The following is a 13,000-nucleotide window of genomic DNA, read 5'->3' on the forward strand; positions in this document are numbered from 1 at the left end:
CCAATCCTGCTGGAAAGGTATAACAAGTGGGTTTCCGCAGGGGTCTGTTTTGGGACCGGCTCTGTTCAATATCTTCATCAACGATTTAGATGTTGGCATAGAAAGTACGCTTATTAAGTTTGCGGACGATACCAAACTGGGAGGGATTGCAACTGCTTTGGAGGACAGGGTCAAAATTCAAAATGATCTGGACAAATTGGAGAAATGGTCTGAGGTAAACAGGATAAAGTTCAATAAAGATAAATGCAAAGTGCTCCACTTAGGAAGGAACAATCAGTTCACACATACAGAATGGGAGGAGACTTTCTAGGAAGGAGTATGGCAGAAAGAGATCTAGGAGTCATAGTGGACCACAAGCTTAATATGAGTCAACAGTGTGATACTGTTGCAAAAAAAGCAAATGTGATTCTGGGATGCATTAACAGGTGTGTTGTAAACAAGACATGAGAAGTCATTCTTCTGCTTTACTCTGCGCTGGTTAGGCCTCAACTGGAGTATTGTGTCCAGTTCTGGGCATCGCATTTCAAGAAAGAGGTGGAGAAACTGGAGAGGGTCCAGAGAAGAGCAACGAGAATGATTAAAGGTCTTGAGAACATGACCTATGAAGGAAGGCTGAAGGAATTGGGTTTGTTTAGTTTGGAAAAGAGAAGACTGAGAGGGGACCTGATAGCAGTTTTCAGGTATCTAAAAGGGTGTCATCAGGAGGAAGGAGGAAACTTGTTCACCTTAGCCTCCAATGATAGAACCAGAAGCAATGGGCTTAAACTGCAGCAAGGGAGATTTAGGTTGGACATTAGGAAAAAGTTCCTAACTGTCAGGGTAGTTAAACACTGGAATAGATTGCCTAGGGAAGTTGTGGAATCTCCATCTCTGGAGATATTTAAGAGTAGGTTAGATAAATGTCTATTAGGGATGGTCTAGACAGTATATGGTCCTGCCATGGGGGCAGGGGACTGGACTCGATGACCTCTCGAGGTCCCTTCCAGTCCTAGAGTCTATGAGTCTAAGAGGCAGAAGCGGAGTTGATGTGGGAGCAGCAGCTTTGATCCTGCACCGCGAAGATGCAAAGTTAGTCAATCTAAATCGATCTAAGATACGTTGACTTCAGCTACGCTATTTTCGTAGCTGAAGTTGCATATCTTAGATCGATATCCCCCTCCCCCCAGTGTAGACCAGGCCTATAAAATCAGGACATCTGGTCACCTTATATCTGAGCCTCCCAAAAGCTCCTAAGCAGGTTTCTGAGGCCTGGTCTACACTACGGGGTTAGGTTGAATTTAGCCGCGTTAGGTTGATTTAAAAATGAATGCATCTCCGCAACCAACCCCGTTCTGTCGACCTAAAGGGCTCTTAAAATCGACTTCTGTATTCCTCCCCAGTGAGGGGAGTAGTGCTAAAATTGACTTTGCTGGGTCGAATTTAGGGTAGTGCAGACGCAATTTGATGGTATTGGCCTCTGGGAGCTATCCCAGAGTGCTCCATTGTAACTGCTCTGGACAGCACTTTGAACTCCGATGCACTCGCAAGGTACTCAGGAAAAGCCCCAGGAACTTTTGAATTTCATTTCCTGTTTGGTCAGCGTGGCAAACTCAGCAGCACAGGTGACCATGCAGTCCCCCCAGAATCGTAGAGCGTAGAATGTTTCTACGCTCCCCCTATCATCTCTGTCCCTGAGGTTATCGCAGATTAGAAAGCAGAAAAAATGCACTCACAATGACATTTTCTGAGCTCGTGAAATCCTCCCTCACTGATAGGGCACAGCTTAATACATGGAGGCATTTAGTGGCAGAGGCCAGGAAAGAATTAAGTGATGGCAGAGAGTGGAGGCAGGACGTGATGCTGAGGCTAATGAGGGAGCAAACGGACATGATGAAGCATCTGTTGGAGCTGCAGGAAAGCCAATAAGAGCACAGACCCCTGCTGCATCCACTGTATAACCGCCTACCCTCCTCCCCATGTTCCATAGCCTCCTCGCCCAGATGCCAAAGAATGCAGTGGGGGAGGCTCCGAGCACCCAGCCACTCCACTCCAGAGGATGGCCAAGCAACGGAAGGCTGTCATTCAAACAGTTTGATTTTTAGTGTGGCTACAATAAGAAATGTGGCCTTGTCCTTCCCCCCCCCCCCCCCCCCCCCACACCCAGGCTACCTTGTCCGTTCTCTCATTTTTTTTTTTAATTAAGAAAGAAAGAAAATGCATGGTTTCAAAACAATAGTTACTTTATTTCGAAGGGGGAAAGGTGGTTGGCTTCCAGGGAATTAAAATCAACAAAGAGAGTGGATTTGCATCAAGAAGAAACACAAACAACTGTCACACCGAAGTCTGGCCAGTCATGAAACTGGTTTTCAAAGCCTCTCTGATGCATAGTGCGCCATGCTATGCTCTTCTAATCGCCCTGGTGTCTGGCTGCTCAAAATTGGACACCAGGCGATTTGCCTCAACCTTTCATCCCGCCATAAACTTCTCCCCCTTATTCTCACAGATGTTATGGAATACACAGCAAGCAGCAATAACAATGGGAGCGTTGGTTGGGCTGAGGTCTGACAAACAGCACCAGTGAGCTTTTAAACGTCCAAAGGCACATTCTACCACCATTCTACACTTGCTCAGCCTATAGTTGAACTGCTCCTTACTACTGTCCAGGCCTCATGAACGGATCACCCGAGCTCGTCGCTGGGGAGCAGGAGAACAGAGTTGCAGGGGAAGTGATGGAGCCGTATGCCATGCCCTGGAGGTTCCTAGGAGCTGGGCAGGGAAGACGTTCTCAGAACCTCCGGCCATGCTACATGTCCGACGAGGATGGTTGTCAGTCCTACTGCACTGTCTGCTGCCAGCAGCATCCAGGAGGACCAGTACAGATCCCCCAAGCTCATCGCTGGGGAGCAGGAGAGCAGAGTTGCAGCAGAAGCAGTGGATGACGACGGTTAGCAGTCCTACTGCACCGTCTGCTGTGAAGGCAAGGAGCTGCTGCTGTGTAGCAATGCCAGCTGCTGCAAGTGCTTCTGTGTCAAATGCTTGGAGGTCCAGGTAGGGCAAGGTAACTTGGCGAAGGCAGAAGAGCAAGAGCCCTGGAGCTGTTACATGTGTTAACCACAGAAGTGCTATGGGGTGTTATAGTGCTGACTGGAGTGGAATGTACAGCTGCAACACTTCTTCACCAGTGATAAAGGACAGGAATATGATGCACCTAAAATGTAAAAAAGCCTGCACATTTCCCAGAGTCATAGAATATCAGAGTTGGAAGGGACCTCAGGAGGTCATCTAGTCCAACCCTCTGCTCAAAGCAGGATCAATCCCCAGACAGATTTTTGTCCCAGATCCCTAAATGGCCCCATCAAGGATTGAACTCTCAACCCTGGGTTTAGCAGGCTAATGCTCAAACCACTGAGCTACCCCTCCAATTCCCACTTCTTCTACCCCTGGTAACAGAATGTCAATGATTTCATTGGCTACTTGGCTCACAGTAGCCCCCACGGTAGACTTGCCCACAACAGCAGCGGTGACAGTGAGCTGAGCGGGCTCCATGCTTGCCGTGGTATGGCGTCTGCCCGGGTAACCCAGGAAAAGCGCAAAAGGATTTGTCTTCCATTGCTTTCATGGAGGGAGGGGCGACTGATGACATATACCCAAAACCACCCAGGACAATGTTTTTGCCCCATCAGACATTGGGAGCTTAACCCAGAATTCCAGAGGGCGGCGGGAACTGTGAGATAGCTACCCACCATGCACCACTCCGTAAGTCGATGCTAGCCACGATAATGAGGACACGCTCCGCCAACTTAATGCACTTAGTGTGGATATACGCGATCAACCGTATAAAATCAGTTTCTAAGAATTGACTTCTATAAAATGGACTTAATTTTGTAGTGTAGATATACCCTGAATGCAACATCTCTTTCCAGACTCACCAGAGTCAACTGCTGGAAACTTAAATCTGCTTCTCCATTTAAGAACCTGTCGAAGGACAGAAGGCAGAACTTAGAAGATGACATTTAGCTTATTCAGTCCTTTTTAAACCCCTTATATCCTGCTCTCCTATTGGCATTGACATCTATGGTTTTCTTGAGGACTAGAATTACATAATTTTTAACTACATAATTTGAGTATGACATGGAATAGATTTTAAGGTCAGAAGGAACCATTATTGTCATCTAGTTTGACCTCCAACATAACACAGGCCGTAGATTTTTTTCACTGGTTATTCCTGCATCAAAGCAAGCCGTTAGCAAGACATCCAGTTTTTATGTAGATTTCAAGTGATGGAGAATCCACTGCATATCCTGGAAATAAATTGTATTTCTAAATTGGTAATTAATCCAGAGGTTAATTGCCATCCTTTTTTTTTTCTTTTTTTTAAGTGTGTCATATTCCTAGTCTGTATTTGTCTAGCTTCAGCTTCTAATCATTGGATCTTGTGTCTTTATGCCTTTTTCTGCTAGATTAAAGAGATCTGTACTATCAGAAACCTTCTCTTCGAATCACCTCTAACCTCTTTGTTCAGATAAACAGATTGAGCTTCTTTGGCCTTTCACTGTCAAGCAGCTTTTTCCAGACCTCATGTCATTCTTTTTACAGCATGGACACCAGAACTGGAAAACGGTATTCCAGTAATGGTCTCACTAATGCTCTATGCCATGAAAGCAGCAGAGAGTCCTGTGGCACCTTATAGACTAACAGACGTTTTGGAGCATGAGCTTTTGTGGGTGAATACCCACTTCGTCAGATGCATGCATCTGACGAAGTGGGTATTCACCCACGAAAGCTCATCTGACGCATGCATGCATCTGACGAAGTGGGTATTCACCCACGAAAGCTCATGCTCCAAAACGTCTGTTAGTCTATAAGGTGCCACAGGACTCTTTGCTGCTTTTACGGATCCAGACTAACACGGCTACCCCTCGGATACTTTATGCCATGAAAATAACACCTCCCTAATTCTACTCCCTGTTCCCCTACTTCTACACCTCTACCTCGATATAACGATGTCCTTGGGTGCCAAAAAATCTTACCGCGTTATATCGAACTTGCTTTGATCCGCCAGAGTGCGCAGCCCCGTCCCCCCCAGAGCACTGCTTTACCGCATTATATCAGAATCCGTGCTATATTGGGTCACGTTATATTGGGGTATAGGTGTACATCTAAACATTGCATCTGCTTTCTTAGCCACCACATTGTGCTTTAGTTGATTATCCAGCATGAAGCCTAAGTCTTTTTCTGAGCTACTCATTTCCAAAATGCAGTGTTCCATTCTGCAAATGTGACCTCCATTTTTGGTTTCTAGTTTTGTGACCTTATATTTTGCTTTATTAAAACACATGTTCTTGTGAGCCCATGTTATCATGCAATCTCAGATAATTCTGTTGAACTGAGCTGTGCTTATCATTATTTACCACTCTACCAATTTTTGTATCATCTGTAAACTTTACCAGCAATGATAATGAAGATATTGAGTAGTATTGGACCAAGAATATAGCCCTGTGAAACCTCACAGAGCTGCCCTCACTGTATGATGATTCCCTATTTACACTTTCGTTCTGAGATTTATCAGATTTTAATTCATTTAATATGTGCTAATTGATTTTCTAGAAATCTTTATTCTAGTTTGCTTCCAGTAGTTTCTAATCCTTCTTGTTTGTATAGTTCAAGTGATTTTTTTTTTAATCAAATGTTGTAAAACTTAGTTCTCATGTCTTGAGACACATGGGCGAAATCAGGTGAGGCTTCTCTTTGAGCCATCACTTGCACTTTCTGTTTTTTAAAATAGCCTTGCCTGATGCTGTTACCTTAGCTAGGCCAGCAAAGAGGTAAAATGTACGTGAATTAAAAACTTGTTCACAGACGCAGACCCTGTATTCCTGTGTTCTTTTTAGAAAAACACCTCATTCTAAGTTCTTTCTTAAGGTGATATTGGAATTCCATATTCATGGTTCAGTTTCTTTGCAAGTTTTTTTGTCATTCATGAAGAGATTATAGGTTGGATGTCTGAATTAACTGTTTGGCCTATCAAAGAAATGTCTTATCACTTTTATTATTATTTCTACTTGTCATAAATACAGCTGTCTTTAAGAAATAATTAACATTCATTTACAGTGACATTTGCTATTTGATTTTTGATGGTACAGGTTACAGAAGGCCTGTGTACTGATTCCATATTCAGGTGTTTAGTTCAGAGTAGCTCCAGCTTGCATTTATCAGTTGTCTTGGAGAATTTCATGTCTGGTCACTTGGACTGACTTTCATTTTTGAGAATATTAGTGTTTGAATCCAGAAACTACAACGGAATCTGTTGACAGTCCCATATCAAGCATTCACAAATACTAAACACTTACCAACTACTTTTTTGGAAACTTTTTATTTTTGAAGAGGTGATTTTTATTTATTTATTTTTTTACCGAGCCTTTGTGGTGGTGATCTGTCTTGTTACTTGTTGGTATATAGACCAGTTCTTATGACACAACTCAAGTCTAACTATGATTCCAGGGCTCACACGGTTCTTGGACATGATCTAAAAGAATGAAATTATGGAAGATAGCAACTCTAAACTCCATTAGCCTAGTCATAATTGTTTCTAGAACTGGTTATTGTCCAAATGAGTGAATTTTTTTATATGGACAGTTTCATTAGTATTGTTGACAGGGCTTTTCTGCATGTGCACATCATCTGCATAGACCTGACTCTCTCAAATTACATAAATCTACACAAAATTGTTAAACATTTGCCTTCAACCCAGAACAATGTGGGAATTCATAGATATAACTTAAAATCCAGGCTGACACTCCTGCCTGAACTCATTCCATTATATTTTTTCTTTTTTGCACCATGGCGTGAGTTAAGGCTGGAATGTCAGCTTTGATTTTCAGTATTTATGTGAATTTCCTTGCTTTGGTGGACTCAGCTTAAACCTTCAGTTACTTTGTTACTTTCTTGCAGCTGAATAAAGAGAACTCAATTAATGTCAGTTAAATAAAAAAATGTTACTGTTGCTTTTTAGGAGTTATGTGCAAAGGGATGGGTTGTAAGCAAATTAAAAACTACTAAAGGAAATTCCAGAATTGTATTAAAAAAATACATCTCTCTCTGTGCATTTTTGGTAGTTACATATTTTTTCTTTCTTTTTTTTACAGGGAATGTCCAGATGCAGATTCAGTTGTAAGTAGACTTATTTCCTACACAAGTGTGTAATCTAACTTTGTCGGCGGCTAAATTTAGTCAACTGACTTACCTTCTGGTATGACAAAGCAAAGTACTATTCTGTTCTAATGTTAATTGGAGTGTCTCTACAGTAGTTATTTTTACCGAGTTTGCAGAGAGAATTTTTTAAATCCGTAATAAATTTATATTTCATAGAAACTTTAATTTTTGAACAAGACACTTTAACCATTTGTAATTTATTTTGGAAGTTTAATAGGTACTTAATGGAGTAAACACTTGTGATGTTCTTGTAAGATCCTAGCCCTGCATTGTCATCTGCCCTTACAAATTTCTGTGCCCTTGCAGAGCCCCGTTGACTTCAGTGGGTTCCCTTTGGCTTCAACAATTTATTCACATGGCTGACAGTATAGGTTCGGAGATTAAATTTGTAAATGTCTGAAATTTATATTAGATTTCTTCACTCATTGGCATGATAGACACAGCTTTATTTTTGTGCAACTCTTTCACTTCCCTCAGCTCCATTTATAGTGTATTTTATAGTTTCACTTTCCACTTTGAAGATGTAGCAGTTCTAAATGAAACAGTGGATTCAGTACTTTTCTGTTTGATAAAACAGAAGAGTTTAAGGATCCAAATTCATCTGTTTTTTTGTTTACTATCTATGCACGTCTGTTTTAATGATAGTTAACATTTTGGAGATTTGGATTACCAAAAAATAATCTAGTAGTGCACTTCTGCTAAACAAGAAAAAGTACATTAAGTTCTTTGCATTATTTGCTATGAAGGTACATAATTTATGAACAGTCAGGTTTTTTTTTTATTATCCACATAATTTAAACACAGTTCTCTTATCTGTTACAAAGGCATCTTGTTTAAATTGCTGAAGGCATTTGGGCAACACAAATGTTCTTTTGGGGGTGACTTTACAGTGAAAGAACAGAGAATTAACCCTAGAATTATCAGGCCGTTAATGGAAATAATGGCTTTTGACAGCTCTAGGGTTAAATCAATGGGGTGAAACATAACTGGGTTTGATTTACAATGTCAACTTTCTGATTTGCTTATTTTGGTGCTCATGGTTTAAAAAATTAATGAAAGAAATTCAGCTGTAAATGTGCGTGGAATTCCTTTCCGATACACCAGGCGTCATATGATTTTATAACTGAATTTACTCAGTATAGTATTAATTTGCAGACTGAAAATTTCTTATTTTCATAACTTCTAACCAGGAAATTTGTACTTTCATTTGTTTCCCGGTCTGTATCATTCCCAACCATTCAGGAATGCACTTAGAACAAGATTTATAACTTCCATCTATTGTCTCTTTTTAAGTTTCAAGCTATTCATACTACTCCCTTTGGTGAAATTCTGTAATAAAACACATTCAAAACATAGTCGCTTTCACATAAAGTGAAGCAGAATGCTATCTCTGTTCACCAGTCCATATTGTACACTGGGGAATGTCACACAACCCCATCACCATCAGGTTTCTAAAGGACTTGGATAGATTATACTCACAGGTGTAAGATCCTATTCCCGCATGGGATTTGAACTTCATGTTGGCAAAATTAATGGTGCCACTTTTGAACCTCTTGCAATTTGCTCTCCGCTCAATCATTCTGTGAAGATGATTTTTTTTAATTGCAATTATCTCAGCAAGGAGAGTGGGTGAGTTGACAGCAGTGGTGTCAAGTCCTTTCTATGAAGTTTTCCACAAGTTAAAAGTTTATCTCCACCCTCATCCTAAATTCCTAACTAAGATGGTCTTCAATTTTTGCCATAACCAAGCAGTTCATTTGCCAACTTTCTTTCCAAAGCCTCACGCTCAGAGAGATGAAGAAAATTCATTAGAAGTGAAAAGAACTTAAGTTTTCTATCTGGACTGCACTAAGTCCTTTATGTCCTCAACACAGCTCTATGTTGTGATAGCAGACAGAGTGAAAGGCCATCTGGTTTCCACTCAGAAAATTTTATCCTGGGTTTCTTCATGCATTCATTTGTGCTACCTGTTAGCTAGTGTTACTTCACCACGAGAGTGTTGGCTCATTCAACTAGGGTGCATGCAGCATCAACAGCTTTTCTAGTCCAAGTACCTATTCTGGGCGTTTGCAGAGCGGCAACTTGGTCATCGGTGCACACGTTTGCTTCTCATTATGCTATAGCCAGTCAGTTCAGGACAATACCCTCTTTTGAATGTGTTCTTCTCCAGTCTCTGCTTAAGTAGACTCCAAGCCCACCTCCAAGTTAATCTGCTTGTGAATCACCTACAGTGGAATGGATATGTGCAATCACTCAAAGAAGAAATGGTTATCTATCTTTCCATAACTGTTCTTCAAGATGTGTTGCACATGTCCATTCCACGACCTGCCCTCCTTCCCCACTCTTATCAATGTGTATCTGGTAAAAAGCAACTGAGAGGCTTGGGTGTGGCTCCACCCCCATATACCAACATGCAGTTGCAGGCTACAGCAGAGGGCCCTCAAGCTGCCCTGATGTGTATTGCTTAGGGAAAAAGACATCCGACAACAGTGCATAGGGTGCACAAATCCTCTACAGTGGAAAGGACAGGTGCAGCCATGTCTCAAAGAACAGCAGTTACAGACAGGTAGTTAACTGTTTCTTCCATGTGGTATATACCTCATGCATTGGTTGTTACATCAGAAAGATTTTTCTTGGTATTTTATATGTGCTTAGTTATAGGTGGTGGTGGTAGTACCCTTTATGTTAGATTACTTAGTTTAGTAGTTACATAGTTGGTTTTTCTGATCCGATGTCTTCACCAGGTTTCAAGCACCTCCCCTCTTGTGAAGTAGCTGTCCCCAGCAGTAATCCCCATATTTTGTGCTTATTGTTCCTAGGAGAGGAGCATATTAAGAAGTACTCAGTTTGCCTGCCCTTCAAAAAGGCGATGCAAGTGGGTAGAGACTTAGATCTGAAGCTTCACCTTATGGAGTGAGTCATGAGGCCTGCTTTAGCCCTGGGATTAGATTTGTCTGGCCCCTCAGAGAGCTTCGGTGCTGCCGGGAAGCTCTGACTCTTCAAGGAGAAGACTGTTCTTTCGTCTCCTCCTCCAAGAAAGAAGGCTTATAAAACTGACCACAGTCACTCCAAGACTTGGGGCGATTTTTTCATCTTTTAAGAGGAATGTTGACTGGCACTGGGTTTCCTTGAGTACTCAGAATATAGCAGGGCTCTCTATCCACTTGCTGATACCAAGATGAGATCATTCCATCACCATACCATTGACTCTGGTACCATTTGTGGGGCGGCTATTGAGTCTGGTATCAACCATGTTGCTCTCAGCACCAACCATATCGACTCCACAGGCTTATCAAGCTGACAGAGATTTACTCTCCCTTTCTGTGCTGGACTCACCTGTGATATAGGAGTCATCAGCTGTAGTGGTGTCTTCTGTGGTCCTGGGACCATCTGGTTTGATTGCCCTAGAATATGGGCTATTGCGGGCATCATCTCTGGCACCACTTAAAATCCAGACTGCACAGACAATATAAGTTTCTGTATCAGCACCAAGACAGTTGTTGTCCGTGACGATTTAATATTTCTCTCCGGAGACCGTGTCAGCTTCTATAGCCCTAGTGCTGGCCAGAGCTACAGGTTTGGTACCAGCTTCTTCTAACAGGCGTTAGTGCTGCCTCTATGATGCTGCCACTACTCAAGGCACCAGCTTCTCTACCTGCGTAGGCACCAATGCAACCCACATACTGGGCTTCAGATGAGTCGGAGCATATGATGGCTCCACCAGAGGTGGCTCCTCTGTTCCCTTTGGACTATTTGGAAGGTTCCTTGCATTCAAGTTCAGAATCATTTTCTACTTCTCTGTCCAGGCACTGAGCTCAAAAGTCTTTGATACCTCAGGGGAGCACATCAGTACCAGGATCGATATGCTCTCTCAGTAGAGAGAGTGGTTCTTGGCCCAGTTTCTGCTAGCCATCAATGCCGTATCCCTTTCTTCTGTGGCATTCATGGAACCATTGAGATTCTCTCGACCTTTACTGTCTTGGTCCTTGGCTTATTGTGGTCACTGAACTCTCCTGCTGTCTTGTCTCCTGGCCCACCTACAGTGGAAATGCATATGGAGGTGGTTCAGTCTGAGACATTATTGCAGGAGCATGCAGAATCTCAGCAGATCCCATTGGCCCTGCTTCCTCCTTCCTCATCTTCACTGGACAAATCGGCTATACCAGATTCCTTTTCTCATGTGCTTGATGACTTTTGGTCATTATTAAGATCTGCTAAGGTGAATGGCTACAGCATTCAGGCAGAATTTGTTCAGGACAGTACCCATAGGTTGGTAGACATTCTCCAGTTGTCAGCTCCAGAGAGGATAACTTTACCTTTAAATAAAGTGTTTTCAGAAAAGATGGATGAGATGCTACAGTCTTTTAAGGACTCTCAAGTTACTTTATGTTCATTGGGGGTTATATCCATGATAAGAGATGGCATTATGGAAGGTGGCGGCAGCAACAATACCAAGTGGTATTTCCGGTGGTATTACAGGCAGTGAGCTTATGCTGCTGGACAGCAGGACTTCTACAGAAAGAGCCATAAGTCACAGAGAAGGTCTTCTGGTTCTAATTTCAACTAGCCTGCCCATCCTCCATCAGCTTTAAATAAGCAGTCAATTTTATGCTCATATCAGGGGCAGCTTACCAGTTGTCAATTTCAACACCAATTCCTCTCCATTTGGAGATGCTGTCCCACTTCTGCAGTGCTTGGGAAACACTAACTACATACAAATGTGCCCTAAACACTGTAGGATTGGTGGCTATGTTATCCATTTCCTATCTATCCCCCCTATCTAATCCCTTTTAATGACCCATCTCACAAGTCACTGCTTCTACAGCTGATCCAGACTGCACTTCTGGAGCCATAGAGGAACTTTCCCTTCAGCATTGGGGAAGGGGATTCTACTCTGTTACCTTTTTTGATCCCTAAGTCCAGTATGAGATCTATTCTGGACTCAACAAATATATGAGATTCTGCATGGTAACCTTAGCTACAGTTCTCCTCACATTAGATCATCATGACTGTTTGCAGCCTTTGATCTTCAGTACACCTACTTTCATGGGGCAATTTTCCCAAGCCACAGGAAGTTACTGAGATTTGTAGTAGCAGGCCAACATTACCATTACACAATATTCCCCTTTGCCCTCTTGTCAGCCACACATGTATTTACCAAATGCATGACAGTAATGGCATCTTGTCTCAGGAGGATGAAAATTCACATCCTGCCATACATAGAAGATTGGCTAGTGAGGAACAAGTCCTCTGTCATGTCCAGTTCATGTTGGATCTCTTTGATCCGCTAGGGTTGATTTTGAACAAGACAAAGTCAACAGTAATTCCAGTGCACAAAATAAACTTCATTGGGCCCTACTAGACTCTTTGAGTTAAAGGATCTTTCTCCCACAAGAACATTTCCAAACAGATTGTTGCCTGTGTCTGTCCCTCCAATCTCACACTTAGCTGCAGTCCATGTACATCTGAGTTTGGTAAGCCATATGGCCTGTTAACAATTTTTTATATAGTTCAGCATGTGAGATTGTGCCTTCATCCTCTTCAATCATGGTTGAAGTTGCTCTGTCATCTGAGTTGTCATTCATTGAACAAGCACATCCAAGTGCCGCTCGTGATTCTGGAGTCCCTACAGTGATGAGCAGGACAGAGCATGTATGAGAGGGTGTTCCATTCCTTTCCTGACGAGTACTATATTTACCGATACCTCCACAATAAGTTGGGAGGCAAGTCTAGAGAAATTGAAAATTCAGGCTTTGTGAACAAAACAGGAAGTTTCCCTACATATCGGCATCTTGGAGCTGCAAGTGGT

At 42.3% G+C, this 13,000-nt stretch overlaps 1 protein-coding gene across 6 annotated transcripts in view; it reads left to right on the forward strand.

Moving 5' to 3' along the window:
- Positions 1–13,000, forward strand: part of FCHO2 (FCH and mu domain containing endocytic adaptor 2) — a 245,273-nt gene that overhangs the window by 149,409 nt on the left and 82,864 nt on the right. For all 6 annotated transcript variants that reach the window (XM_030567793.1, XM_030567794.1, XM_030567796.1 and 3 more), the window contains exon 11: positions 7,125–7,149. In XM_030567793.1, the coding sequence (XP_030423653.1) occupies positions 7,125–7,149 (25 nt within the window). The remainder of the gene's footprint in view (positions 1–7,124; positions 7,150–13,000) is intronic.

This window comes from Gopherus evgoodei, chromosome 6 (genome assembly GCF_007399415.2).
Source record: "Gopherus evgoodei ecotype Sinaloan lineage chromosome 6, rGopEvg1_v1.p, whole genome shotgun sequence".
NCBI classification, from domain to species: Eukaryota; Metazoa; Chordata; order Testudines; family Testudinidae; genus Gopherus; species Gopherus evgoodei.